Source organism: Lagopus muta, chromosome 2 (genome assembly GCF_023343835.1).
Source record: "Lagopus muta isolate bLagMut1 chromosome 2, bLagMut1 primary, whole genome shotgun sequence".
In the NCBI taxonomy this organism is placed as follows: Eukaryota; Metazoa; Chordata; class Aves; order Galliformes; family Phasianidae; genus Lagopus; species Lagopus muta.
This window is the reverse complement of record NC_064434.1, coordinates 43,202,894-43,228,622: the sequence shown is the minus strand read 5'-3', so window position 1 is coordinate 43,228,622 and position 25,729 is coordinate 43,202,894. Positions and strand designations below refer to the sequence as shown.

Here is a 25,729-nt window from a genome sequence, read left to right as displayed (position 1 = left end):
TTAAAAAGAAAAGGTATTTTGTGAGTTTCTGTGCAAAGGCCACTTGAGCGCTAAGCTTTATAATCAGCTTGGAAAATAGTTTAACCCACAGGATCTTTGTGACTTACTTCTGTCTTCCCCACTTTACAAGGTCAACTATCAAAACAGATACTGTTTGAACAATTCCAAATGCAAAGAAGTAAGTACAATTTCTAAACCATTTCCCATTTCTAAGGGAAATGCTACTATATCATTTTTAGGCTATGTGTAATACAGTGGTATAAAATCGCTAATTTAAACAAAAAAAAAAGGGAAACATAGGGAAAAAAAAAAGGGATAATCCACTTACTGCACCTCTGTTGTGCCTATCCTCGTAATACCCCTGAGTCCCAGTTGCTGGATTTAACCACAACACTTTCTGATTTCCAGAGGAGCAGCAGCAGCACTCCAGCTTTCATCTTTAGCATTCCCAATTATGAGAGCTTTGTCAGCGTGAAGCAAAGCCTGAACCTTTGTATGGGCTGAACCCTCACGGCAGCACTGGTGCTGGGGCATCCTCTCTTTGTGAGAGCAGGGAGAGGGAAAGACAGAGTGGGAGAGGGAGAGAGGGAGAAGAAGAAAAAGCAAGTGAGGAAGAGGGAAAGATGAGAAAAAGAGAGAGTCAGTGAGAACACAAAGAGAGGAAGAAGAGAAAGCGGAGTTTGCCTTTGCTGTGGGCCCAGAAAGAATGGAGAGGGACCTCCCCTGAGAAACTTGCATGTTGGACTCCCATCCTCTCAGTTATTCCTAGCACCAAACAGGAAAGGTGAAAGTAGGCCAGAATGCCAACAAAACTGATGTACATCTCTGATGTAACTTTTCCATCTCTTGATCTTCTTCCAAGGGCAAGACTCCAGAAAATCACAGCCCAGATGAGCTTATGAGGTGCATAAACTACATGCCCACTCTCCAGGTTCTTCTGGCACCATACTTCGTTCAGGAGCACTAGGTGTGGTTTTTTTATTTGTTTGGTTGGTTTTTGTCTGTTTTTATTTTGTTCTACTTCTTTTGGCTGCCATTAATCTCCATACAACTGTGATATAGGCTCCCAGCAACTTCCTCCAGTATCTTTTTCCCGAATTTGTCATCTCTCAGTAGGAAATACCACCGATTTCCTGCCATCTGTAACTACAGGTATGAACTACAGATGCAAACCAGGGCGGAGGTCTGCAGTACTCAGCAGGCTGCGGGTCCGTCCAACAGATCTTCACACCGCTGCCCCCCAGCGTCTATCCACCGCCTCTCCCATCCCAAATCAGCCCAGCAAACCGTTGTGCCTAGTCAGGAGTGGATCTGTGGAAGCTTTTGTGGAATCATGCCAAAATGTTGTGAAACGTGCCAAAGAGAATGCGTTATGTGGCTTCCTCACCCCTCTTCAGAACCGAATCAGGTACATAAGAACGAGCAAAGACTCCTCTGTGCCGCTGCCTGCAGAGTGGAGGTGGCTGTGAGATGAGTAAACATTGACCACGACTGAGCAGCCCAAAGAGAATCCTAGTTGCATGTACAGTGCACATCCTGCTGCCCTTCTCACACTTTTTCACAGCTACAGGTGCTTCTGAAACTCTTACAAAGAGCTATTCTGTTAGCAATACCCATTTCAATGAAATATGTCATACAAATCTGCTATCTTCTCTCCTCCCCACCTAAACACACTAAGAGCGTTCTTCCATCCTTGCCTTAATGACCCAGATATGGCAGACTTACATAATGTCACACTGCATTTCACTGGAAACCGATATACCCGCAAAACTGGCAAATCGTTTGAAATACATCACCCTGTAATCAGATTGGTTTGGCAGCTGTGTGAGCTGGAGGGAGTCCCAGAGCAGTGTCGGATTGCCATCTGCCGGCCGTTCCCTGCTTCTGGCAGTTCTTCTCAGATTTCATCGGATTTCAACGCACAGAAGTTCAGGAAGGCCGTGACATCTGGGGTACAAGTACCCACAGCTGTAGGCATTTCTGCTGAATTGTCATTCCCATTTCACAAGTCATAAAACCTTTCATTCTGTTTTGCAACTGCATATCTGTTGCAACAGGGATGTTTGGAACGTCACCATTCCTACCTGCTGAACCAGTCCTGCTGTCATCCTTAGTGCCTGATCACATCTGGTCTGATTTTTCTTCCATAGACACTATGTGTGGATCGGTTGCTGTGAAACTTCAGATATTAGGCTTATAGATTCCTACCTTCACACTGCCATTTCTCCTTTCTCTCAGCAGGCAAACCTGCCGGGAGCTTGGGTCTCTTGCTCACGTGTTAAGGAATTATGGTAGGACTGAATGTAGGAGACTGCTTTTTGGAACCTTTCCTTGACAAAAGCTTGAAGCCTCATGCTTGGTAGTGGCAACCAGCAGCTGACCATCTCTCATGACTGGACACATTGCCAGTGGGTGTGCAAAACTGATGCTGGTGACTGTAGTCATTCACTGAGTGAACAATCATGTAGGTGATTCCACAGGTAGGTGATCACTGAGCCATTACTGCTTATAGGGAAATTGTGCTAATAAGAAACAGCACTCTGCTAGACTGTGAGGGTCTCTGCTACAACTGCCTCTGCTCTTCAATTTCTGGGTGACAGACCTCCCACCTGAGGAGCCTTTCACCATCAGAGCTGGACAGTTCCACACCTGGAACAGGCTGATGGGAAAAGCAGAGGCAGGATGAAGCCTGGAGCAGAACCCAGGACTCTCTTACTAGATCAGTTAATGCCAAGACAGCACCCTCACAAGCCAACTGGGCAAAGGAACGATGTTACCAATACCCAATAGAAAATCAATGCAAAACAATGGCATTAGGAATTAGTTTCATGACCTGAAACATCAGTGATGCCTGCTTTGCTCCTGACTGGGCTCCCAGGATCAGCTGAACACATTGACTAGAGACCTACACTTACAGATGCTGTTCCCTCTGTGAATTATACGGTGACCTGGTGTGAGCTCACCCGCTTCAGGTCCTTCAGTTATGATCAGCCAGCAACCTTCCACCTTCAACAGGCTATTTTCACAAAACCCATGTAAACTTCGTTGCCTTTGAAGGCTCTTCCTCCTTATCTGAGTGAAGCAATGGACTTGCAGAGGAATAAAGTTGCAGAAGAGCATTTCCTCTGCTTACAAAACTAGGCTAAGTATGTATGTAGATTATATAGACCCTTACTTGTCTTCTTGCTTTTTTTTTTTTTTTTTTTTTTTTTTTAAACTGTACAGAAGCATTTCATTTCTTCACTTTGAAAAGTTAGAGACTGGAGTCCTGCACATGGAAGGGAGTATTCCATCTACTCAGGTACCTTCCAAACCAGCTCTTTGAACAGTTGTCCCCACTGCAGAGGGTACCCAAGGGAATACTCAATCAAAGGTAGTGTATAAAGCAAAAGACTAAAGAAAGTATCTTAAATTTTACCTATCAACTCTAGAAGGATCTAACGGAAAAAATGAAAAGTATAACTGGAAAACAAACAAACAAACAAACAAACACCTATATATTTTAAACATTTTAATTAACAGAAAATCATTTTCCTTGAATAACTGAAGATTTCTTCCATCTATGGATTACTATATACCTTTCCCTACAGCTGCCACATCAGCCTTCCCCAACACTGGGACATCATTATGTTGCTACTAAGCAATACCTAACACCTCCCTTTCTTGTGCTGCCATCCCAAGTTCTCTGTCACCTTTTCATAGAATCACAAAATTGTAGGGGTTGGAAGATTTCTGGAGATCATCTAGTCCAGCTCCCTGATAAACCATATATTAAATAGGAAAGTGTCAAGGTGGGTCTTGAGTATCTCCAGAAAAGGAGACTCCACAGCCTCTCTGGGCAGTCTGCTTTGGTGCTCTGTCACCCTCACAGTAAAGAATTTCTTCCTCATGTTTAATGAAACTTCTTGTGACCCAGTTTGTGCCCACTGCCCCTTGTCACATCACTCTACACCACTGTAAGAGCCTGGTCTCATCCATTTGAATCCTTTAGATATTTATAACCATTGATGAGATTCCCCCAGCCTTCTCTTCTCCAGGCTGAACAGCTTCAGCCTTTCCTCGCAAGGGAGATGCTCCAGACCCCTCACCATCTTTGTGGCCCTCTGCTGGACTCTCTCCAGAAGTTCCCCATCTTTCTTGAACTGAGGAACCCAGAACTGGACACAGTACTCCAGGTGAGGCCTCACCAGGGCAGAGTTGGGAGGGGGGAGGATCACCTCACTTGACCTGCTGGCCATGTTCTTTTTAATGCACCCCAGGATCCCATTGGCCTTCTTGGCCACCGGAGCAGACAGCTGGCTGATGGCCAACCTGTCATCTACCAGGACCCACAGGTCCTTCTCTGCAGAGCTCCTCTCCTGCAGGTCAGCCCTAACTTGTGATGATGATGATGATGATATTATGCACGTGATTATTCCTCCCCAAGTGTAGCATTTCACACTTTCCCTTGCTAAACCTCATTAGGTTCTTCTCTGCCGAACTTTCCAGCCTGCCCAGACCTCACTGAATGGCAGCACAGCCTTCTGGTTTGTCAGCCAACCCTCCCAGCAGCCATCATCAAACTCCTGAGGATGCATTCTATCCCTTATTCTGGGTCATCGACGATGTTGAACAAGACCGGCGTTTTCCCAGTGCGCTGAGCTGACACGTATCGAAACACTGGGGCACCGGTGAGACGCGCTCCTTTCCTCTCACCATTAAGCACCTCGCGTCCCCCCGCACTCCGCATTCCGCGGGACGGACGCGGGGAGCGCGGGTCGAGCGCCACCTCGCGGGCGGGAGGAGCCCGGCCGGCAGCTGTGCGGTCGCCCCACGCCGAAGGTGCGGGGCGGGGCTTGTGGCGGATGCGGCTGCGCGCGGCTCGTGACGCCAGAGCGGCTATGGTGGCTGCAAAGTGACACGTCTCACGCGCGGCGAGGGGCGGGGGCGCGGCCGTTCTCGCGGGATCGCGCGGCGCCTGCCTCGGCCCCGCGCGAGCCGGCAGGGCGAGAGCGGGGGCCGCCGGGCGGCGGGGGCGGCGGTCGGGCGGCCATGGCGGGGCAGCAGTTCCAGTACGACGACAGCGGCAATACGTTCTTCTACTTCCTCACCAGCTTCGTGGGGCTCATCGTCATCCCCGCCACCTACTACCTGTGGCCCCGGGATCAGCACGCCGGTGAGCCCGGCGGCGGAGCGGGCCCCGGAGCTGGAGGGGCGGCGGGGAGGGGGGCGGCCGGCGCGGGGCTGCGCGGTGCCGCGCTGCGGAGCGGCCATTGCGTACGGGGCGGGCGGCGCCGGCTGCGTGCCGCGGGGCTGCCGGGGCGGCGGGGCTGGGCCCGAGGGAAGAGCTCCGGGTTCGACAGCGGGGTGCCCGAGGTCACGGCCGGGGCAAGGGGCTGCTCCGCCGGCAGCGCGCTTCTCCCCGCGCGCAGGTCTATTGTTTCCCTATCGTAAGTCGCTGTGAGGGCTGCTGTCTGCTCTGCCCTCTGGGATGCCGCTTTGTGGCACGAACTGCTTTAGAAAGTTTCTCTGGGTATTTGAAAATTTCCCTGTCGCGGTCGTTTCCCTCTTTGTCTTTAATTTTTCGTCGAGGAGGAAGCACCGTGGCACCAACCGCGGTTCTGAAATGGAAAATAAATAAATAAATAAGTAGATCCGACCAAAAAAACTGTAGAAATTGTCCCTGTTTAAAGGCAGTTAAATGCCCCTTCGCGACTGAGCTGCCCCGTGCTGGTTGCCGCTGTTGGGAGCAACGAGTGTTAAGGGTGCTTGCAAGTCACTGTCTGAGAGAAGTCCCTTTAGCTCCCTGCAGCTCTGGGTTCTTTCATGTTTTGGTATCTCATGGCTGTTTCCTAGTTCTGTGTGCCATTTGCAATGGCGTCCGTGGGGTGCTTTAACTCAGGTGTCATCGTGGAGTATTTCTTCTGCGTGTGAAGCTTCCATGTAGGAGCATGTAGAAAAGGAGCCAAGAGAACAAATGGCATTTTGGTGCTAAATCACAGCTGTTTACCAATTGTCGTTGCTGGGGCTTCTGCCAGGGCCCTGGCCAATGGAGGGCTGATCCTGCCTTTCTCTGCGACCTGTTGTGCAGCTCAGGAGTTAGTGCTTTCTGTTAGGCAGAAAGAGTCCTGACTGTATCTGTGTGATACTTTGTCATCCTTTGGTTGCTTTTTCAGGAGGAGGGGATCAGAGAGAGAAAGTAACTGTAACTGTTCCTCCAAATGCAACTTTTTTTTTTTTTATTCCATCTTTGTTCTGGTGAAAGGTGGGAAGAGGTAGTGAAAGAGAAAAGGAGACTTGCTTTGATATGGAGGTCTAATTGCTCCATAGTTTTTAGCAGCTGATTTGACTTGGTTGAGATGCTGTGCAGCAGTGACACTGCTGTCAGCTTTGCTGTGCCGGTGTCTGATAGCAGCACCGGGATCCATAGAAATCTTGTCAGCCTTGGGCACGCTTCCCAAGCATTATGTTTGATCTTCAAATATGAGATTATTCTTCCAGAATGCTAGAAAGTGGCAATGTAAGTTTTACTATATGAGTGTATGGATTGTTCCCAGTTTCCAAGTAGGTCTTCCCACTAAACATTGCTCATCTCTTCCCCTCTAGCTAGCCTTGTCTTGTGTGTGTATGTGTATGTGGAGAGCCTATTGCATATCGCTCTGCAATTAGTAGTGGATTCTAAAAAAGCTGAATCAAGCTGTACTTTTTAAAACAATGTAAATTTTATTATGGTGTTGGTATGGTACAGAAATGAGTCAAACTAAGTGAAAGTCACCAGGCATTGCAATGACTGGAAATAAAAAAGAGTGATTTCTGCCTCATAATTGTCTTAATGGATTTTAAAATGTGAGTATGTAGTCCAATTTTCAGTGTACGATTGAATTGTATGCCTACATTAAAAAAAAAAAAAAAAAAATGCCTGGCAGGTGTCATTGCTGTTTTCTGTTATGTGTGGCTCTTTGTATTTGGAAAGTTGAGGTGTTGCATAAGATCACACGTAGAGCTCCCAAAGCCCTTTCTTGCTTCATCAGGTTTGTCTAGTTGTTCAAGTGTCTTCACACAGCTTTGTATTAAGCTATACCCATTCTACAATTTGAACAACATATAAGGAATAAATTAAACCTATGATGATGTTAAATACTTTTTAGCCATGGCTTCTTATTTCAAGAATAATTCATGAGTTTAAAGACCACGAAATCAAAGCACACGTAGATAGGAAGCTAAGGGGAAGCCTTTGGTCTTCAGAACAGAGATCTTCTCATTGTGTTAGCTTTTGATGTGTGGTGTTCATAGAACAGAACCATAGAACCAGTAAGGTTGGAAAAGACCTCTAAGATCACATAGTTCAACTACCATTCCACCCCCACCATGCCCACTAACCACGTCCCTCAGTGCCACACCTACATGTGTCTTGAACACCTCCAGGGTGACTCCACCACCTCCCTGTGCATCCTGTGCCACTGCCTTACCACTCTGAGAGGAAATTTTTTTCCTAATATCCAACCTAAACCTCCCCTGGAGCAACTTAAGGCCATTCCCTCTCATCCTTTGTTGGTTCTGGTACTATTTGAGAGCAGTTTTGCCAACCAGGAAGGCACAGCACAGGGCCAGACTGAATAGTACCTCTGTTCTCTCTGTGTAGGACTAGCTAATGTTTTTTGTTCTGGAACTGTATTTTACCATAGCTGTGCTAGAGGACCTAGCGTGGAGATACCTTTAATGCTTTTATGGTGCTGGGCAGTAGGTTAGGTGCTGCTGGATGTGGCTGTTTCAGCCCCAGCTCAGCCTGTCCAGGAGTGAGGAGATGGGATCAGAGTGAACTTTTGAAGCAAAATGCATAGCTGGCCTCACTTCAAGACCCTTCTGCAATGTGAAGTAAGGCACCTTGAACATATGCTGTAGCTTTTTGAGGGGGCAAAAAATAAATTGTAAGATGTACTTCAGCCACTGATGGGGATTTGATTTGTGAGCGGGCTAGAGGTAGTCTGGAAGAAGAGAGAAATGCTTATAGTCTGGAGGTTGAACCTTCAGTGCCCTCTTTTATCTTAAAGATGCTCTGCCTTGGATTACTGGTATGTGATTCCCAGCTGCCTTCCCATGCTAGCACTACAAACCTGGGTGTAGCTAATATTTGCTAACATCTCACTGTTATTTCCATGCTGTGGTTTTGTAGTAAATGCCTGTAGAGTAAATGAAAGGGAAAGAAAGACAGTGTTTGTTTTTGCCCCGGTATAGTTTGGGAAGTAGGAGTATATCTGTATTGCTTTATTACTTTGAGAGATCTCCAACTGTGTTACCTAATGCCAAGTTTATAATAGGATAACTTTTTGGCAAGCTGTTAAGATTTTGATCTTTATTCTTTTTAGAATAAATTTTTGAAAGACTGTTTCAACACTCTTGTCTTGAAGACCGTGACTCAACTTATTGCTTCTCTCAAATACTGCGTAAAACTTGATCTGCTTTGGTTTCCTGTGTTTCTGAGCTCATTTTTCAGGGCATTGAGAGTCCATATGAATGTTGCTGCAGCCTGCAGTAGGGATTGGTATTTGTATTTGGAGGAGGGGACTTGCTGTCCTTTAGTAGTCACAGAAAGCTATCCTATCATTTTGTTACCTCAGCTTTGATAAACCAAACAAGCAGGTAATTGACTTTGTTAAACAGATTTGTCCCAGAGACTTTGCCTCCTCAGTGTTCGTTGTCAGGCCAATAAGGCTATTGTAAAAGGTTAGTTGTTCAGCCTCGTGTCTTGGGCTGTAGTTTCATAACTGCTTCAAGGTAATGGATTCTAACAGAAGTAGTTTTGTGTTTCTCCCCCTCACTGTGCCAAATAGGACAGCTAAATGTTGTGGTGGACTGAAAGAGAGCGGGTGGAGCTAACTAATCTTTAGCCTTTTTTTTCTTTTTTCCCCAAAAGTCTAATCTTGAAAATTACAGGGGAAAAAAAAAAATTGTAATCCACACAAACTTATAATGTAAGCGATTTGAAGCAAGTCCAGTAATGAGTAGGTTCTTAGTCAGGTGCTTATCCATTGCTGGCTGCTCAGAATAAAGACCAGCATCCAGAAAGGAAATGGAAAGGAAGAGGTGAATGAATCTAGCTGAGTAACACGTCAGCTGTTGCACAATACCGATGTGCTTGCTGAACTCTGTGCACTTTTGATGTACACCTGAGCTGCAGAATAGAGACGTGCAGTTATAAAACTGTACTGAAGCAGATAGCTGTCAGTTGTGGTGTGTTTTGTAGTGAAGTCTGCGTATCTGTGGCGCTTTGCCGCTCAGTCCAGTTTTTGAGTTGAGTTAGGCAGGTATTAAATAAATCACCTTGTTTTAGGGCACTGGTTATTTGTGATATGTTAAAAAGCTGCTTTAAAAAATAAAGGTCTCTGTCCTAAGCCTTTTACATACATTTGACCAGAATGAGCTGTTGAAAACCGTTCAATACCCCTGAAGAATAACAGCTGCATGAGTACTGAGATTAGTGTTAATGCAGCTCTTCTCTCTGTCTCTCCCATGATAGAAAGAGAATGCAGGAGACGTTCTGCTTGGAATGTAGGTCTTCTTTCTGCAGTGAAAGAACAGAAAGACCTACTGTAGGAATGGAGGGAAGGGGAAGGACAAGCTGCTACATTTTTCTTATCTAGGAACAAAAATGCTGACACAAAATGGAGAAAAGCAATTTAATTGTGATAAAAAAGAACTGTATAATGTGCGTGGATTTTTTGATTCTGTCCCTCTGTATGGGAACTGCTGAGTCACGGCCTGAACCTCTGATTGATCACCTGAGGTGAGCCATGAGTCAGCCAGAGGAGCACAGGTGAAGGCAATTCACCTGTGCTGCCGGAAGGGGTGGAGCCAGGCTGCAGCCCTCCTGGACCTATTTAAGAGCTGGCTACCAGAGGGGAAGGATCTCTTCTGGAGATCCTCCTCTTTGATATCTTCTAGAGAGCTCAACCCAAGGGTAAGCTCTTCTACTTATTCTCTTTTGTGATCCCTGTTTGCTGTGCCTTACTCTTTTGATTATATTGTAATTATAACATCTTGGTTATACATATTGCAATTATAACATCTTGGTTATACACTTGGCGAGCCAGGCAGGCTGATTATACTGAAATTAACATGTCTTTCCTGTGGAACTTCTATAAATGGGTCAAGGGGGAGAACAATACTCCCCTAGAGAAAATGATTCCAGGGCAGATCCCAGGATTTGAGGGATCGCCCTATTACGAGTTAGCTGCCATCATTGAAAAATGGGGTCCCTTACGTGTTATGGGCAATCTCTCCCCATATCGCATGGCAGACTATTTTCAAGGACTTGGCAAGGACATTCTCATCACCAAAGAAAGACAATTGGCTGCCTCCATGGTGGCATGGCCACTATTAACCGCTTTAAATCATGCGGACTCAAGAAATAATACTTTAGAAACCGAAAATCAACTTTTGAAAGATCGCATTGAAAAGTTAGAGCACGAACTTGGCGTTTTAACGGGGAAGAAGCCAATTCTACATCTTCCTGTAAGCCAAATTCGTAATATTTCAATAAATGATGACCAGGCTCCTGAATCAACAGACTTCGTTGATCAGGACAACAAGAAATCCAAATCAGACCTTGAATGTCCAATTCTAACTGATCCATTGGAGGTCCGTCCTGTGATAACCCAAAAAACAAAAAAAGTACAGGACAGACCGGCAGGGGTGCCGCCTGATCAATGGCCCCCTGCCCACACTCATTTACATGTGACAGCTCGGCCATACACAGCAACAGAATTAATGGATTTAGTACAACGATTTCGGCAGAAGCCCAGAGAAAGTGTGCCGGCTTGGTTATTGAGACTGTGGGATTCTGGGGCAGAAAGTGTCGTGGTGAATGGCCCAGAAATATCTAAGTTGGCCACCATGACTGTCCATCCTGCTCTTAGGCAAAGGTTATACGTGGGCAATCAATATCGTGATGAAAACCATTCCATACTGGAATGGTTAATGGCGGCCTGCCGTATGGTATGGCCAAATAAATCAGACATACCGTTACATACAGGTATGTGGTCCTCCATGGAGGACCTTCAGAACTATATCCGTGAACTGGGTGTAAGAGAGGCCATCTATGAAGATACATTTGATGGCCCTGATATGGTTAAATTTTCAGCAGGGATGAGAGATTTAATTCTACAACAAGCTCCCTCCCATCTGTACGGTACCTTAGTTTCAATATTAAATCCCCTTGTAGCATCAGAAGCCGTAGTCCAGCAGGTTGCCCAGTTAGTTGCCGATTTGGGAGAAACAGAACGCCTGCGGACTAGGCGCAATATTCGGTTTTTGGAGGAAGCAGAGGTCCTGCCGGTAAATAAAACCAGAATGCCGGCTACTCGAGCTCCTCGATCGGGACCCATAAGGGTATCCCGAAAACAAATGTTTAATGATTTAATTCGGGCTGGGGTCCAATTTGCTAAGATCGACCGCCAACCCAATCACGTCCTTCTCCAGCTCTGGAGACAACTAAAGGACAATCAAAAATTCCAGAGCTACCCTAAGAAATCCAGGGTAAGAGCTATAGAAAGGGTTCCAACAACAACATGGAACCTAGAAGATTTTATTGTTCCAAACAGGAAAAAGAAGCCACCTCAGGTGTCTCGGGCCACAATGCCTGAGCCATCAGAAGCAAAAGAACTGGCCCTAGCACAATTCATGCACTGACAAGGGGTGTTAGTCCCCGTAGGGCCTCCAGACGGGACCGGAGGCCCTATGTAGAATTAACGATTTATTGGTCCCGAAAAAATATTCAGAGAGTGATGGCACTAGTAGATACTGGAGCAGAAACATCAATTATCTATGGAGATCCGGAAAAATTTCATGGCGACAGAGTGATGATTGGTGGTTTTGGGGGACAGACTATTCCTGTCACCCAAACATGGTTAAAATTGGGGGTTGGGCGTCTCCCACCCCGGGAGTACAAGGTGTCTATTGCCCCAGTCCAAGAATACATCCTGGGCATAGACATTCTATGGGGTCTGGCTCTCCAAACAACTGTGGGAGAGTTCAGACTTCGACAAAGATGTATCAGTATCCGGGCGGTGCAGGCAATATTAAGAGGCCATGCGAAACATGAGCCTGTTTGCCTGCCAAAACCGCGCCGGATTACTAATGTTAGACAGTATAGACTCCCGGGTGGGCAAGATGAAATATCGAGAACGGTGCAGGAATTAGAAAAAGTGGGCATTATAAGACCTGCACACAGCCCGTATAACTCCCCCATATGGCCAGTGCGAAAGTCGGATGGCACATGGAGGATGACAGTAGATTACAGAGAATTAAATAAGGTCACGCCGCCTATTCATGCGGCCGTACCCAATATTGCTTCCCTAATGGACACATTGAGTAGGGAGATAAAAACCTATCATTGTGTCCTAGATCTAGCAAATGCATTCTTCAGTATCCCAATTGCTGAGGAATCGCAAGATCAGTTTGCGTTTACGTGGGGAGGCAGGCAGTGGACCTTTCAGGTCCTGCCACAGGGGTACGTGCATTCACCAACGTATTGTCATAATCTAGTGGCGCGTGACCTGGCTGACTGGAGAAAACCTGATGATGTTAACCTATATCATTATATTGATGATCTCCTGTTGACATCCGACTCACTGGAGGTAGTAGGACAGGCAGCTGATTCATTAACTGCCTATTTGCAACAAAGGGGATGGGCTATAAATCCCCAAAAGGTGCAAGGTCCAGGCCTGTCCGTAAAATTCCTGGGGGTGGTTTGGTCAGGAAAGACCAAAGTGCTACCCAGTGCTGTTATAGATAAGGTTCAGGCATTTCCAGTCCCTACAACATCAAAGCAGCTGCAAGAGTTTCTAGGTATATTGGGTTATTGGCGTTCCTTTATACCTCACCTAGCGCAGCTGCTAAGGCCATTATACAGACTCACAAAAAAGGGGCAGCTATGGGACTGGGGGAAAGCCGAACAGGATGCTTTCCAACAAGCAAAACTGGCAGTTAAACAAGCTCAGGCATTGGGTATATTCGATCCTACCCTCCCAGCCGAGTTGGACGTTCATGTTACTCAAGACGGCTTCGGTTGGGGCCTGTGGCAGCGCCAGAGTTCTGTTCGGACCCCCATTGGTTTCTGGTCTCAGGTTTGGCACGGAGCAGAAGAAAGATACAGTATGATTGAAAAACAGTTATTGGCTGCCTATTCGGCATTACAGGCAGTAGAGCCAATAACTCAGACAGCTGCAGTTATAGTCAAGACCACTCTGCCAATTCAGGGGTGGGTGAAGGATCTGACCCACCTTCCTAAGACAGGGGTGGCCCAAGCACAAACAGTGGCACGATGGGTCGCCTATCTCAGCCAAAGGAGCAGTCTGTCTTCATCCCCCTTGAAAGAAGAACTTCAGAAGATCCTAGGCCCAGTTACATATCACAGTGATGCACCAAAAGAAATACTGGTCGCTCCACCAGAGAAGAGTCCCGTTCACGAGGGAAAATATCCTATCCCTGAAGATGCCTGGTACACAGATGGGTCCAGCAAGGGCAACCCGAGCAAGTGGAGAGCAATAGCATACCATCCTTCCACCGAGACAATCTGGTTCGATGAGGGGGATGGTCAGAGCAGCCAATGGGCAGAACTGCGAGCCGTGTGGATGGTTATAACCAAGGAACCCGGTGATGGTATCCTGAACATCTGCACAGATAGTTGGGCTGTGTACCGGGGGCTCACTCTCTGGATTGCACAGTGGGCCACCCAGGAATGGACTATCCACGCCCGACCGATCTGGGGCAAAGACATGTGGTTAGATATATGGAATACGGTCAAACACAGGACTGTACGTGTCTACCATGTTTCTGGTCATCAGCCCCTACAGTCACCGGGAAACGATGAAGCCGACACATTGGCCCGAGTTCGATGGATTGAGAATTCACCATCTGAGAACATCGCCCGCTGGCTACATCAGAAGCTACGGCATGCTGGACAAAAGACAATGTGGGCAGCTGCTAAAGCATGGGGACTGCCCATACAACTATCTGATATCGTCCAGGCATGCCAGGATTGCGACGCTTGCTCCAAGATGAGACCGAGATCGTTGCCCGAAACAACAGCCCATCTTGCTAGGGGACACAATCCTCTCCAGCGATGGCAGGTCGATTACATCGGGCCCCTTCCTCGTTCCGAAGGGGCAAGATATGCCCTGACCTGTGTCGACACTGCAAGTGGGCTACTGCAGGCCTATCCAGTACCGAAAGCAAACCAGGCATATACCATCAAGGCACTCACTAAACTGATGTCTGCCTACGGGACACCTCAAGTCATCGAGAGCGACCAAGGGACTCATTTTACTGGTGCAACGATACAGCGCTGGGCAGAAGAAAATAACATCGAATGGCGATTCCACCTGCCATATAATCCAACAGGGGCAGGCCTCATCGAACGTTATAATGGTATTCTTAAGGCTGCCCTGAAGACAGACTCCCAGTCCTTGCAGGGGTGGACAAAAAGACTGTATGAAACCCTGCGGGACCTGAATGAAAGACCTCGAGATGGCAGACCCAGTGCCCTGAGAATGTTGCAGACGACATGGGCCACCCCGCTTAGGATCCAAATTACGGGCACTGATCATCAGGTAAGACCCCAAATTGGTAATGAAAATAATCTTCTGCTCCCTGCCCCTGAAAACTTAGAGCCAGGTACCCATAAAATAAAATGGCCCTGGAAGGTGCAGGTAGGACCCAAGTGGTGTGGCCTACTTGCACCTTGGGGGAGACTATTGGAGGTGGGAGGCTCAGTAGTCCCTCCAGTAATAGGTACATGGCCTACTGATATTATGGTCAACACTCCGATCTTTATTGCTAAAGGGACCCCCATCATGTCCCTATGGCAAATCAGGACACCTCCTTTGGTGCCTGATATCGTTATGCAGCCGCAGATATCCGGCAAAAAGGTGTGGTACAGGCGGCCAGGACGTGCCCCAGTACAAGCGGAAGTGTTGACCCAAGACAGAAATACGGCCTGTATCTTGCCCTGGAGAGCAGACCTTCCCCTCCTGGTACCTGTAAAACATCTGTATTACTCCCCGTGAGTCTGTGAGCCTTCAGGACCACCGGAAGGAACAAAATGCCATCAAGCGTTCCAGTGTTGCTGTCAGATCACGTACAACACCCGGTGATGGTCTGCATGGGACTGATGGAACATAGAATGGACTTGCACCTCAGGACCTCATGCCTCCAGGCACATCATCGAGCACTGGCCCATAGAAGAGTATGGACATCCACTAATCATCACTTGTCTTGAACTGTACCAACATACGTCGCGATAAAATTGTATAAGCGTCGCGATATACCGGATCTCTGTATTAGGGAAAGCTTACCCTTTTGTTAACCTGATCATTGGTTCACGCCGTGAAGGGGTGGAGTGTATGGGAACTGCTGAGTCACGGCCTGAACCTCTGATTGATCACCTGAGGTGAGCCATGAGTCAGCCAGAGGAGCACAGGTGAAGGCAATTCACCTGTGCTGCCGGAAGGGGTGGAGCCAGGCTGCAGCCCTCCTGGACCTATTTAAGAGCTGGCTACCAGAGGGGAAGGATCTCTTCTGGAGATCCTCCTCTTTGATATCTTCTAGAGAGCTCAACCCAAGGGTAAGCTCTTCTACTTATTCTCTTTTGTGATCCCTGTTTGCTGTGCCTTACTCTTTTGATTATATTGTAATTATAACATCTTGGTTATACATATTGCAATTATAACATCTTGGTTATACACCCTCTGAAGAGCCGTGTGCTGTATTTGCACTCATCTGCTTCCCCTGCTCCCTCCCTTCTCAAACGTTTTGGTGCCTGAGGTGCAGCTACTTTTCTAGAGAAACACTTGGCTAATACAAATAAATGCTTACAAAATCAGGTTATAGGACGCTATTCCTTGTTGTTGTTTAGAAATGCCATGTCTCTAGGAAGTAGCATAGGCAGTTTGAGAAATGCTCTTCTAGTCTAGCCTTTTTGCACTGAGGCTGGACAATGTGCACAAATGGATATATGGAATCGTAGAATGGCCTGTGTTGAAAAGAACCACAATGATCATCCAGTTCCAACCCCCTGCTATGTGCAGAGTCACCAATCACCAGACCAGGCTGCCCAGAGCCACATCCAGCCTGGTCTTGAATGCCTCCAGGGATGGGGCATCCACAGCCTCCTTGGGCATCCTGTTCCTCTGTATGTATCTATCTATGATATATATAGATATACATATATCTATAGCACTTGGTGTGCATTCTCAAAACCTCAAGTAATGTCCTTCTATGTCAGCTTCCAGTGTTAGGAGCCGTACCTCTCTGCATGCATTCCCACTAGACTGGATATCCCCATAGTAGTGTAGTAGTGTAGGTTTCTCTGTGACTATTTTTTGTGAACTCCGTAGATCTCAAGGCTCTCTTCAGAAGTCTATATTGATCTGCTACTTACAGATGGAAGTAGAGGAGCTGAGTCTCTGAAGTTTTTTGGCCCTTTAAGGACAAACAGTGAGTCTGCAACTTGGGAGTGACTCAAGCCAATGTAGAGGATGCAGACAGCATTTCTTCTGTCGAATTTGTAATGGAGTAATGAGCTCTTGTACCTAACGACAGCTGTGGGAGAAGGGAATTCTCAGAAGTACAAGATGCTGCTGCTTCCACTCCAGGGCAGAATTTTGTGCTGTTTCTCATCTACCTGAAAGATAAAATTGGTTGAAGTGTGTTGACTGTGACCTCCATCCTTGCCTCACAGTTTGTTGGAATCTCATTAACCTCAGAAGTATTTCACAGCGTTTTTAGTGTTTGGTAGTACGGCATGCTGGTAAAATGCAGGATATCGTGCTCACTACCAGTGCTTATGTGATGGATGGGCATGGGTGTGAAAACTTGTTATCTGTGAATTTAAGTAGTTTTTGCCCATGTGTGCGTGTATGTAATTTCCTGTTAATATACGCTGTGGGCATAGTGTCAGGAAGTGGAAGCAGAGCAGTGAAATTCAGTTATGCGTTTAAGAACTGTTATTAGATACAAATTGATTTTTTTCTATTTTTTTTTTCAGTGTCAACAGATAGAGTGCGCTGTGGTTAACTTCAGCCATTTCAAGTTGAGGGAAATACATCTTGTTAGGTGACTCTTGAGGGGGAGAACAGAATCTAATGGCAACATTTAACACGATTTTAAAAATATTTTTTATTATAGCACTGCTTTGAAGCAGTATTATTTTTTTTTTTTAGAAACATTAGAAGAAAGGGCAAACATCATAAGATGTCTTTAGTAGCGCCTAGCAATTATCTCTAAAAATACATTGCAACACAAAGCTTTTGGCCAGAGTTATCTCAACTGCCCTTTTATTTGGGGAAAAAAAGACATGTCTTTTAATGGGAAGTTTTTTGAAGTATTGTAATCTTATTATGAGCATCGTAGCAGTAAAATAAAATTAATAACTCTGTGTTACAGATTATTTGAGTAGCTTCAAGACTGTCCAGAGCACTTAATTCTGAAAAGCTCTTTGTTGCAAGACAAAGAGCAAGCTATTACAAGAATTTCATCTCTTGTTACACGGACATGAAAATAAAGATATTTCTTTTTTTTTTTTTTCTTAATTAAATCATTGTTATGGAAGCTTATGAAATCAGTATTGTAAAAGTTGCTTTATGTACCTCTCTGTTAATGCCCTACTTTCTGCAGGGATACACTGGCTACTATGTGGACCCTGCTGAACTACTAGAAAATTCAAATTTGTGTCATTTTACCCAATTCAAGAGTAAAATACGATGGTTCAGTTATGGCTTCATGAGCAGCAAAACCTTCTTTCAGTAGGGACAGGAACCTGAAAGAGGAACAAGGTAAGAGAGCTTAGGTAGGGACCTGTAGGATTATGCTTACCTTTGCAGGATATTTTATGTATATAAAAAATACTATTTTGTTCACATAAATACAATGTGAAAGTGTCCTAAAAGCTCTCTCTAACACAGACTTCATGCTGAGTTGGTGAAATGCACAACTGAATTAGTGGAGGGCAGCGATTGTTAACATTGCTCCTTACCCAACTTCTCAATTTTTCCATTGTCTGCTGTATCTCTTCCATTAACGAGGTAGAAGTAAATCACAAGTTTTTGGATTTTTACTGAAGTATATTCATGCCCGGATAAGAATTTTGGTTCTTTTAATGTATGCTTTTTTTTCCACCTGAACTGTTGTACAGTTAATTGTAATGGGAAAAATAGTTCTAAAGACATGTACTGCAGTCTTGCTCATGTTGCTTCATCTCGTATTACTCAAAGTGATGTATCAATTGCAGCCAAGCAACTCTCTTTTTCCTTTCTGAGCTGTACTCTCTCTTAAGTTTTTTTTTTTTTTTTTTTTTGTTTTTTTAGTGTTATCACAATATTAGTGATTAAAATTGCAGAGTGCAGAGGGTGGTTGTTGGTGGTGCAGAGTCCGGTTGGAGGCCTGTAACTAGCGGTGTTCCTCAGGGGTTGGTGCTGAGTCCGGTCTTGTTCAACATCTTCATCAATGACCTTGATGAGGGGATAATGGCCACCCTCAGCAAGTTTGCTGATGATACGAAGTTGGGAGGATTGGCTGACACGCCTGAAGGCTGTGTTGCCATTCAGCAAGACCTGGACAGGCTGGAGAGCTGGGCAGAAAAAAACCGGATGAGGTTTAACAAAAGCAAGTGTAGAGTCTTGCATCTGGGGAGGAATAATTGCATGCACCAGTACAGGTTGGGGGATGAGCTGCTGGAGGGGAGCTCTGCGGAAAGGGGCCTGGGTGTCCTGGTGGACGACAGGTTGGCCATGAGCCAGCAGTGTGCCCTTGTGGCCAAAAAGGCCAATGGCTTACTGGGGTGCATTAAAAAGAGCGTGGCCAGCAGGTCAAAGGAGGTGATCCTCCCCCTCTACTCTGCCCTGGTAAGACCTCATCTGGAGTACTGCGTCCAGTTCTGGGCTCCCCAGTACAAAAAAGACAGGGATCTCTTGGAAAGAGTCCAGCGGAGGGCCACGAAGATGGTGAAGGGCCTGGAGCATCTCCCCTATGAGGAAAGGCTGAGTGAACTGGGTCTGTTCAGCCTTGAGAAAAGGAGACTGAGAGGGGACCTGATCCAGGTCTATAAATATCTAAGGTGTGGGGGGCAGAATGGTGAGGCCGGACTCTTTTCAGTGGTGAGTGGAGACAGGACAAGGGGAAACGGCCAGAAACTGCAGCATAGGAAGTTCCGCACAAACATGCGCAAGAACTTCTTTACAGTGAGGTGACGGAGCACTGGAACAGGCTGCCCAGGGAGGTGGTGGAGTCTCCTTCTCTGGAGATGTTCAAGACCTGCCTGGATGCCTACCTGTGCGACCTGCTGTAGGGAACCTGCTTTGGCAGGGGGTTGGACTCGATGATCTCTGGAGGTCCCTTCCAACCCCTACAATTCTGTGATTCTGTAAAAAAGAATGTAGAAGAATGATATTTTGAGCAGCTTTCTTATTGTTTCTCTCACTAACTGGTGCAACTGTAGGTATGGCCCCCGCTATAAACCTGATAAATTGGGTGATGTCATCTCTAAGACTACTGCAGGTAGTCCCATTAAAAGTTTTGTCAGCACAAATGGGACAGTAAACTAATGGGGAAGTGACCAGGTGTAATTGCAATATGACACTGTGCTCCAACAAGGCTAACTGCAAACAAAAAAATCCAAGAAAAATCTATATTCTACATTAACTTCTAAGATGTTGAATCATCTTACGATGCTATTCAGCAAAGTAGTTAGTAACAAATACTGTCTTTTGGTCAACAAATATATGTGCAAAACTATATGAACATAAGATTGGGCTGTGTTTCATCCCATAATCTAGTTGCTGCAAAACATGCTCTGGAAGATACAGCTTACTACTTAGACTTTAACAGGATCTTCTTTTTTTTGTGAACTGCTTGGAGTTTCAAAAGTTAAGAACACATTACTCAAATGCTTCTGGTATTTTTTATTACTTCTATGAATATTTGCAAGACAGAAAAAATCTCTTGGAAAAAAACTAGGGTCAGATTTTTCAGCCATAAACACTTGAGAAGTGAGCGTGGACGTGATCTCTTTATGGATAAACTCAAAGTAATCACAGACTCATAGAATCATAGAATGGCCTGGGTTGTAAAGGACCTCAAAGATCATCTAGTTTAAACCCCCTGCTGTGGGCAGGGTCACCAGCCACCGGACCAGGCTGCCCAGAGCCACATCCAGCCTGGTCTTGAAATGTGGACAATCCTCACAGTAATAGATATTAATATCAGAGTATCCATTTAATCATTTAATTCTTTGCTGATGTGATCAGTTCAAAGTCTTTCACAACTGTTTTGTGGGACTTGCCTCCTGAAGCATGCTTTTCATTTATATATATATTATATATATATATATGTATATTATATATATATATATATATATCTTAACTGGAAAATTAGTGTTCATTCGAAAGCTTTTAGATTTATGCAACTGCTTTTTAAAATGCTTTTAAACCAACTAGATTTACTTCATGCCTAAACTTGGTGTTTTACACCAGAAGTCAACCCTGTGATAAGATCTGAAATTATTTAGTACTCCAGAAGAGTTACTGACTTCAGGTTATTGGGAGTTGCTATCTTGCTTCACTTCTCAGGGAAGATGGGTTACAGCTTTGAAATGTTATTAACAGGTATGTTTCAGTGGCTTTTCCTTAAAATATGCATAGGGTTTTTCCTTGTCCTGTGATTCCCTTAAAGTATTCTCAAATACCTTAGATGGCCTGATCAGTCAGGAAGGCACCATACCCACACTTGTGTTCATCACCTGCTGTTTGAGATTCAGTTTTGCAGTTTCAAAGCAAATTTGTTCAGAGGTCCCCAGTTTAAGACATAAGTAAATTAGTTGTCTGTCATATTGTTTAATTCCTGTGTTGAGGGAGAAAAAACTCTTAAGACCTCAGCCTTTGCATATGTGCCTATGTACGTAGCCTGCCTTAAGGGCTGGTGATTAGCTCTTGAACAAAGTGGTAGCCTTTTAGTGCACCATGAAGAGAATGATAACACTTAAACAGCAAACTCAAAAGCTCTCAAGAGCAGTGTTTATGCTGAGTCCTGTTAGTCTGATTTAATGGGACAGGTTTACCTCATAGAAGCTCTATGCACTTGGGTCATAACCCTGTAACCTTTATTGAGACACTTATGCTACATGCGTTGCTTGAATCTCTGTGTATTCTGCTGGAAGTGCAAGTTTCTGTGCTAGGGATAGAAGGGGATGACACACTAAAAATACATTTTGCAAAAATGTCTTTGAAGTGATCATGGTATTTTCTAGCCTGCAAAGCTCTAGTCTGTTACCCCATTCCTTATTGTAAGGTGTTATTTTCTGGTGAAACCTTGGCAGTGTTCACCTTTGCATAAATTGTCTACATCTGGTTGCAGAACATTTCGTATGCACCCAACCTTATTTGCTGGGTTTTTTTGAATGTCCACCGGAGCTGTATTGTAGACTTCCTGCCTTTGCTTTTCTAACCAGCCTAAAGGTATAAAGGGCACACAGGTGGCTAGAATGTACTTCTATTCTTCCTGTTATTTGAGGTGGAATGAGGGCAAACCTTTATCTTTGATTTGTTCTGCATATTAATTTTGTGTTAGTTTTTGATTGTCTTAAATATTGATAATTTGTTGTTACATCTTTAGACGTGAAATGAAGCTGTTAATGTTACTACTTAAATTTTTTTGCTTAAAGCAAACCTGTTTGTTGCAGCCAAAACAAGATTCTGACGATTAAAACTTTTCTGTACATTTCCACGTGTACATCCTTCTCATCCCTCTTTTCTAGGCTTACATCTGTAATATCTCCAGTAAATGTATTATGTCCTCATTCTTCAAGAGGTTGAAAAAAATGAGAGAAATCTATCTTACGTTTTGAGTCACTTGTTGGAGCCTTTAGAAACTTTAAGATTAGGTCTAAAAAGACTTAATTTGCCAAGCATTCTGAGGGATGAAATGAAGCCTCCTGAACTTTCAAAACCAAGTAAATAAAACTTCTCAAGCGCTTCAAATAGTAGAGTAGTGACAACCGTTTCTGCTCCACCATCAGGATGGAGTAAGACCAAATATTTCTAAAGTGATGGATAGTTTAGGTTATCTGCTTATTCATAATGTAACAAACCTCTTGCAGTCCTGATATAATTCTATTACTTTATGGTGTTTTCTCAAAGCCAGCTTGAATCCTAGATGTTTCTTTTTATGTCTCAGCATAACTAAGTTACTGGGTGATGTTGTCGTTGCCCACAGTAGTAGTACATCCTTTCTGTAGGACTGCTTTTACCATGATTCATGAATCTATACCAACGTATGTTTCAAATCTTTTTGTCAGTAGAAATGCTTGTGTTCCTTAGCTGCCCAGCAGTGACCACATAGCTGGTATTCTTTGTATCCTGTCAGTAGGAGCATGTCTGTACTGTCCATCATCAGCACTGAGGCATTGGTCACACTGTGGTAAAACAACAAGCCTTGGATTTTGAAGATGATATTTGTGTGGGAAGTCAAAGACTTTGCAGTTGTATAGTGCAGTGGGAGGAGAGGTGTGTGCTGGAAAGCAAGGTATGGGTGTGGGAGTATGAGCATCAGAAATGTATGGCTAAGTCAGACTTGGCTGAGTTGTAGGCCACAGGCTGTGTATGAGCTATGGAAACTGTGAATCTAGCCTGTTAGTGGCTTCTTTGTGTTTGTTTGCCCTTGTTCCTCACCCTGCCTGTGATGGGGGAATAGGTAGATATTGAGACAGATGTGAGAGAGGTTGGTTTTTTTTTTGTTTGTTTTTTTGTTTTTTTTTGTTTTTTTTTATTTGTTTTTCCACTGTGAGATGATCAAACACTGGAACAGGTTGTCCAGAGGGATCTCTGTACTTGAAGATATTGGAAGGCCTACAGCCAAGATCCTGAGCAACCCGCTTCTCTTGACCCTGCTGCGAGCAGTGACCTCAAAGTCTCTTTGAGCCTTATGTGCTCAGGGCTTCTTTGATACTCAAGAGCTCTGTGGTCTGGGTTACCCATCTAGAAAATTTAGACACATCTGCTTTACTTATCCTGAAATCACTCTCTCTGAAGACTTGGTTATTCAAGAAGAATACGTAAGTTCTAACAAAATAGAACAGATTTAATTCTTTAGTAAAGAACACCCTACTGATGTCTTTATTGTTGTCTGGAATATAAAAAAGGAAAGCTTTAGTCATCAAATAAGAGAAATAAAGACCAAAGATCAAGCAGTCTTCTTTTTCTCTTTCTCTATTTTAATAATGGCTTTGAGCTTGTTGTTCAGGCATTGCATGCCTGTTTGATTTCAAATACAGTTGGCTGTATCTTGAGTCTATTGATCAATGATCTCTAATCATAGTCCTGTTAAGGTATGTAGTAGCCAAATGGACATCTATCTTTAAGGAAGAAAAAGTCTTTCTCCAAAGGTATACTAACCAGATTAATGTACAAATAAACTGTGCTTTTTTTACTTTAATGTAGTTACCAATAGCCTAACAGTGCTGATTCTGTTTTTCGTTAATTTAAAGATCTTAGACAGTGTTGAGCCAGTTGATTAAAATACCAATTAGTATTGTTAGAGGATGTGATTAGTTGTTTCTGAGAATATGAAAGAGGTGGCCCTCAGATTGCTTTTTGTCCCAGGAACTCTTTAATTTCTTGAAGACCTAAGGAGTGTATCAAGATGCAGGTTTATCTGGATGTCTGTACACAGTAAGATACTGTAATAGGCACTTCTGAGAAGCCAGTGAAAGGAGAAATTGTACTGATAAAAAATTGCACGTGAGTCTCAGGAACTTTAGATGCATCTGAAACTATCTGGAAGGAAATAGGGGAGTTGTGGGATCCTTCCCTGGATCACTTGCAGAAATGAACTGGCATTCTTTATGCTTGTCTAAAAGGGTTGCTTTAGCAATACCTTGATACACAGATTATCGTTAGTGAGATTATTTCAGAAACTCACAGATGCATTATGCCTTTGCTTTCGAAGGCTCTCTAATACTATTTTAGGAGAGATGCTCTATTGTTAATGAGTTTACTCATCAAATGAGAAGTTTCTTTTGACTAAAGAAAAAGCAGTTCCCCCCCACACTTGTCTTCCAGTAATCCCATGTCAAAGCACAGTGTGTGAAGTGCTCTTATGCTTTGGTGGAGTGTCACGTTCTGGAGCAAGAGGAAACAGACCTTTTTGACCAACTCTGGATTTTTTTCCCTGACAGCAAGGATTCCAGAGCTAAAACTGAAATGAAGTACAATTCTTATTGCATGCTGCTCGGGGTAAAGCCTTGCTGTAAAATATACTTATTCCTGCATGCTTGGGGTCTGTAGGATATTGCTGCGGCAGCATGCCAGTTCTCTGTTATGGCAATTCCACTTGAGTGAAAGAGAGGTCCTTGGAAGAGGAAGGCAAAGCAAAAAAAACCAACCAAACAAAAAACAACCAAACCCCAAAAACTTGATTTATCCACAGCACCTTGCTCGTTAGAGGAAGATACTGTTTTTGCTAAGAAAGTAATTGTCTGGTATTCAGGCTCTAGCTAGAAGTTTTTTCCTTCTGCAACATATTTCTTCCTAACTGGTTAAGTATTTTCTTTGGTGCAATCATACAGGTTGTCTCTGAATAAATAGGAATTCTGTTTTCCCTAGATAAAACAGTAATATAACATATTTGCTACTCAGGATGATGTTTCACCAATAGCTTTTGCCTAAACTGGGGCACCTGCTGTCTTTCCTCTTCTTTCCTTATCGCAAGCAGTTGTCCGCTTTTGAATTCCATAAGTTAATGTGTGTTACTGATTAATTTTATCAGGAGGAGTGCCTAGGGATAGCAGGAAATAATTTGCATGGTCTAGACTTGCTTCGGCTTGGGAAAGATTTGATTCTCTCTTTATGTTCCAGACAGATAACTATAAACAATCATTCATCTCTTTAATGCCCTGTAGCCTTGTGTGTTGTTAATCAAATGAGACCGTTGCAATCCTAAGATTGGAAAGAAGTTAAGGATGTATTTTTGCTCTGATAGGGTTTAATCAATTGTAATTAGATTTGATCCAGAGTTGTTCACATGCTTGTGTAAGATGCAGTGGCTGCTTAGCATCGTGTCTTAATTTGGTATTAATCTGAAGGAGTCACCCTGTGCAGCATTGCTTTTCCAAGACATCATTGCCAGGGTCTCTGTAACTGCCTTAGGCATCATGTTTATCCTTTGAAAGGGCTTAATTTTTGCTCTTACCGATTGCCTCATTTTCCTTGATGCTGTTTTCAAATTGTTCACAAAATATTATTCCTGTGGCCATTACTAAAAGGCTGTTCCAAAACCTCAGTTCTCTGGTCACTACAAAACACCTTCGGTTTCTAGCCTCATTTATCCTGTGGTCAGTTTTTATTTGACCTAGTGCCAACTTTAATTTACCTCACGTAATTACTGTATATGTATTTATTTTCTTTTTTTACCCCTCTGTGGTGTCTTCCCCTGTGGGCATTTTGGAAGCTTTTTGGCTCAGTAAGGTGAATGATATTGACTGTTCTTGCAGGGAGAACGGAGACAAAGAAAAGAGGAGAGGATCATCTGGCACTTGTCAGGGCTGGACAGCAGGCAGATGTGAGATCTGGGGCACTGTGTCGCAGTACAGCACAGATTTTTCAAGACAAGGCAGAGCATCTTGTTGAAAGCATCTTAGCAAAAATGTTAGAAGGAGTCATATCCTGTTAGATTTAATTTTACAGGATTAAGTGAAGTGAGCTTT

General features: G+C 44.3%; 1 protein-coding gene across 1 annotated transcript in view; it reads left to right on the top strand.

The window, feature by feature from the left end:
* Positions 1 to 4,955: 4,955 nt before the first annotated feature.
* Positions 4,956 to 25,729, top strand: part of SEC63 (SEC63 homolog, protein translocation regulator) — a 62,239-nt gene continuing 41,465 nt past the window's right edge. Inside the window, exon 1 of the mRNA XM_048937628.1 lies at positions 4,956 to 5,155. Coding sequence (XP_048793585.1) covers positions 5,032 to 5,155 — 124 coding nt within the window. The 5' untranslated portion in view covers positions 4,956 to 5,031. The remainder of the gene's footprint in view (positions 5,156 to 25,729) is intronic.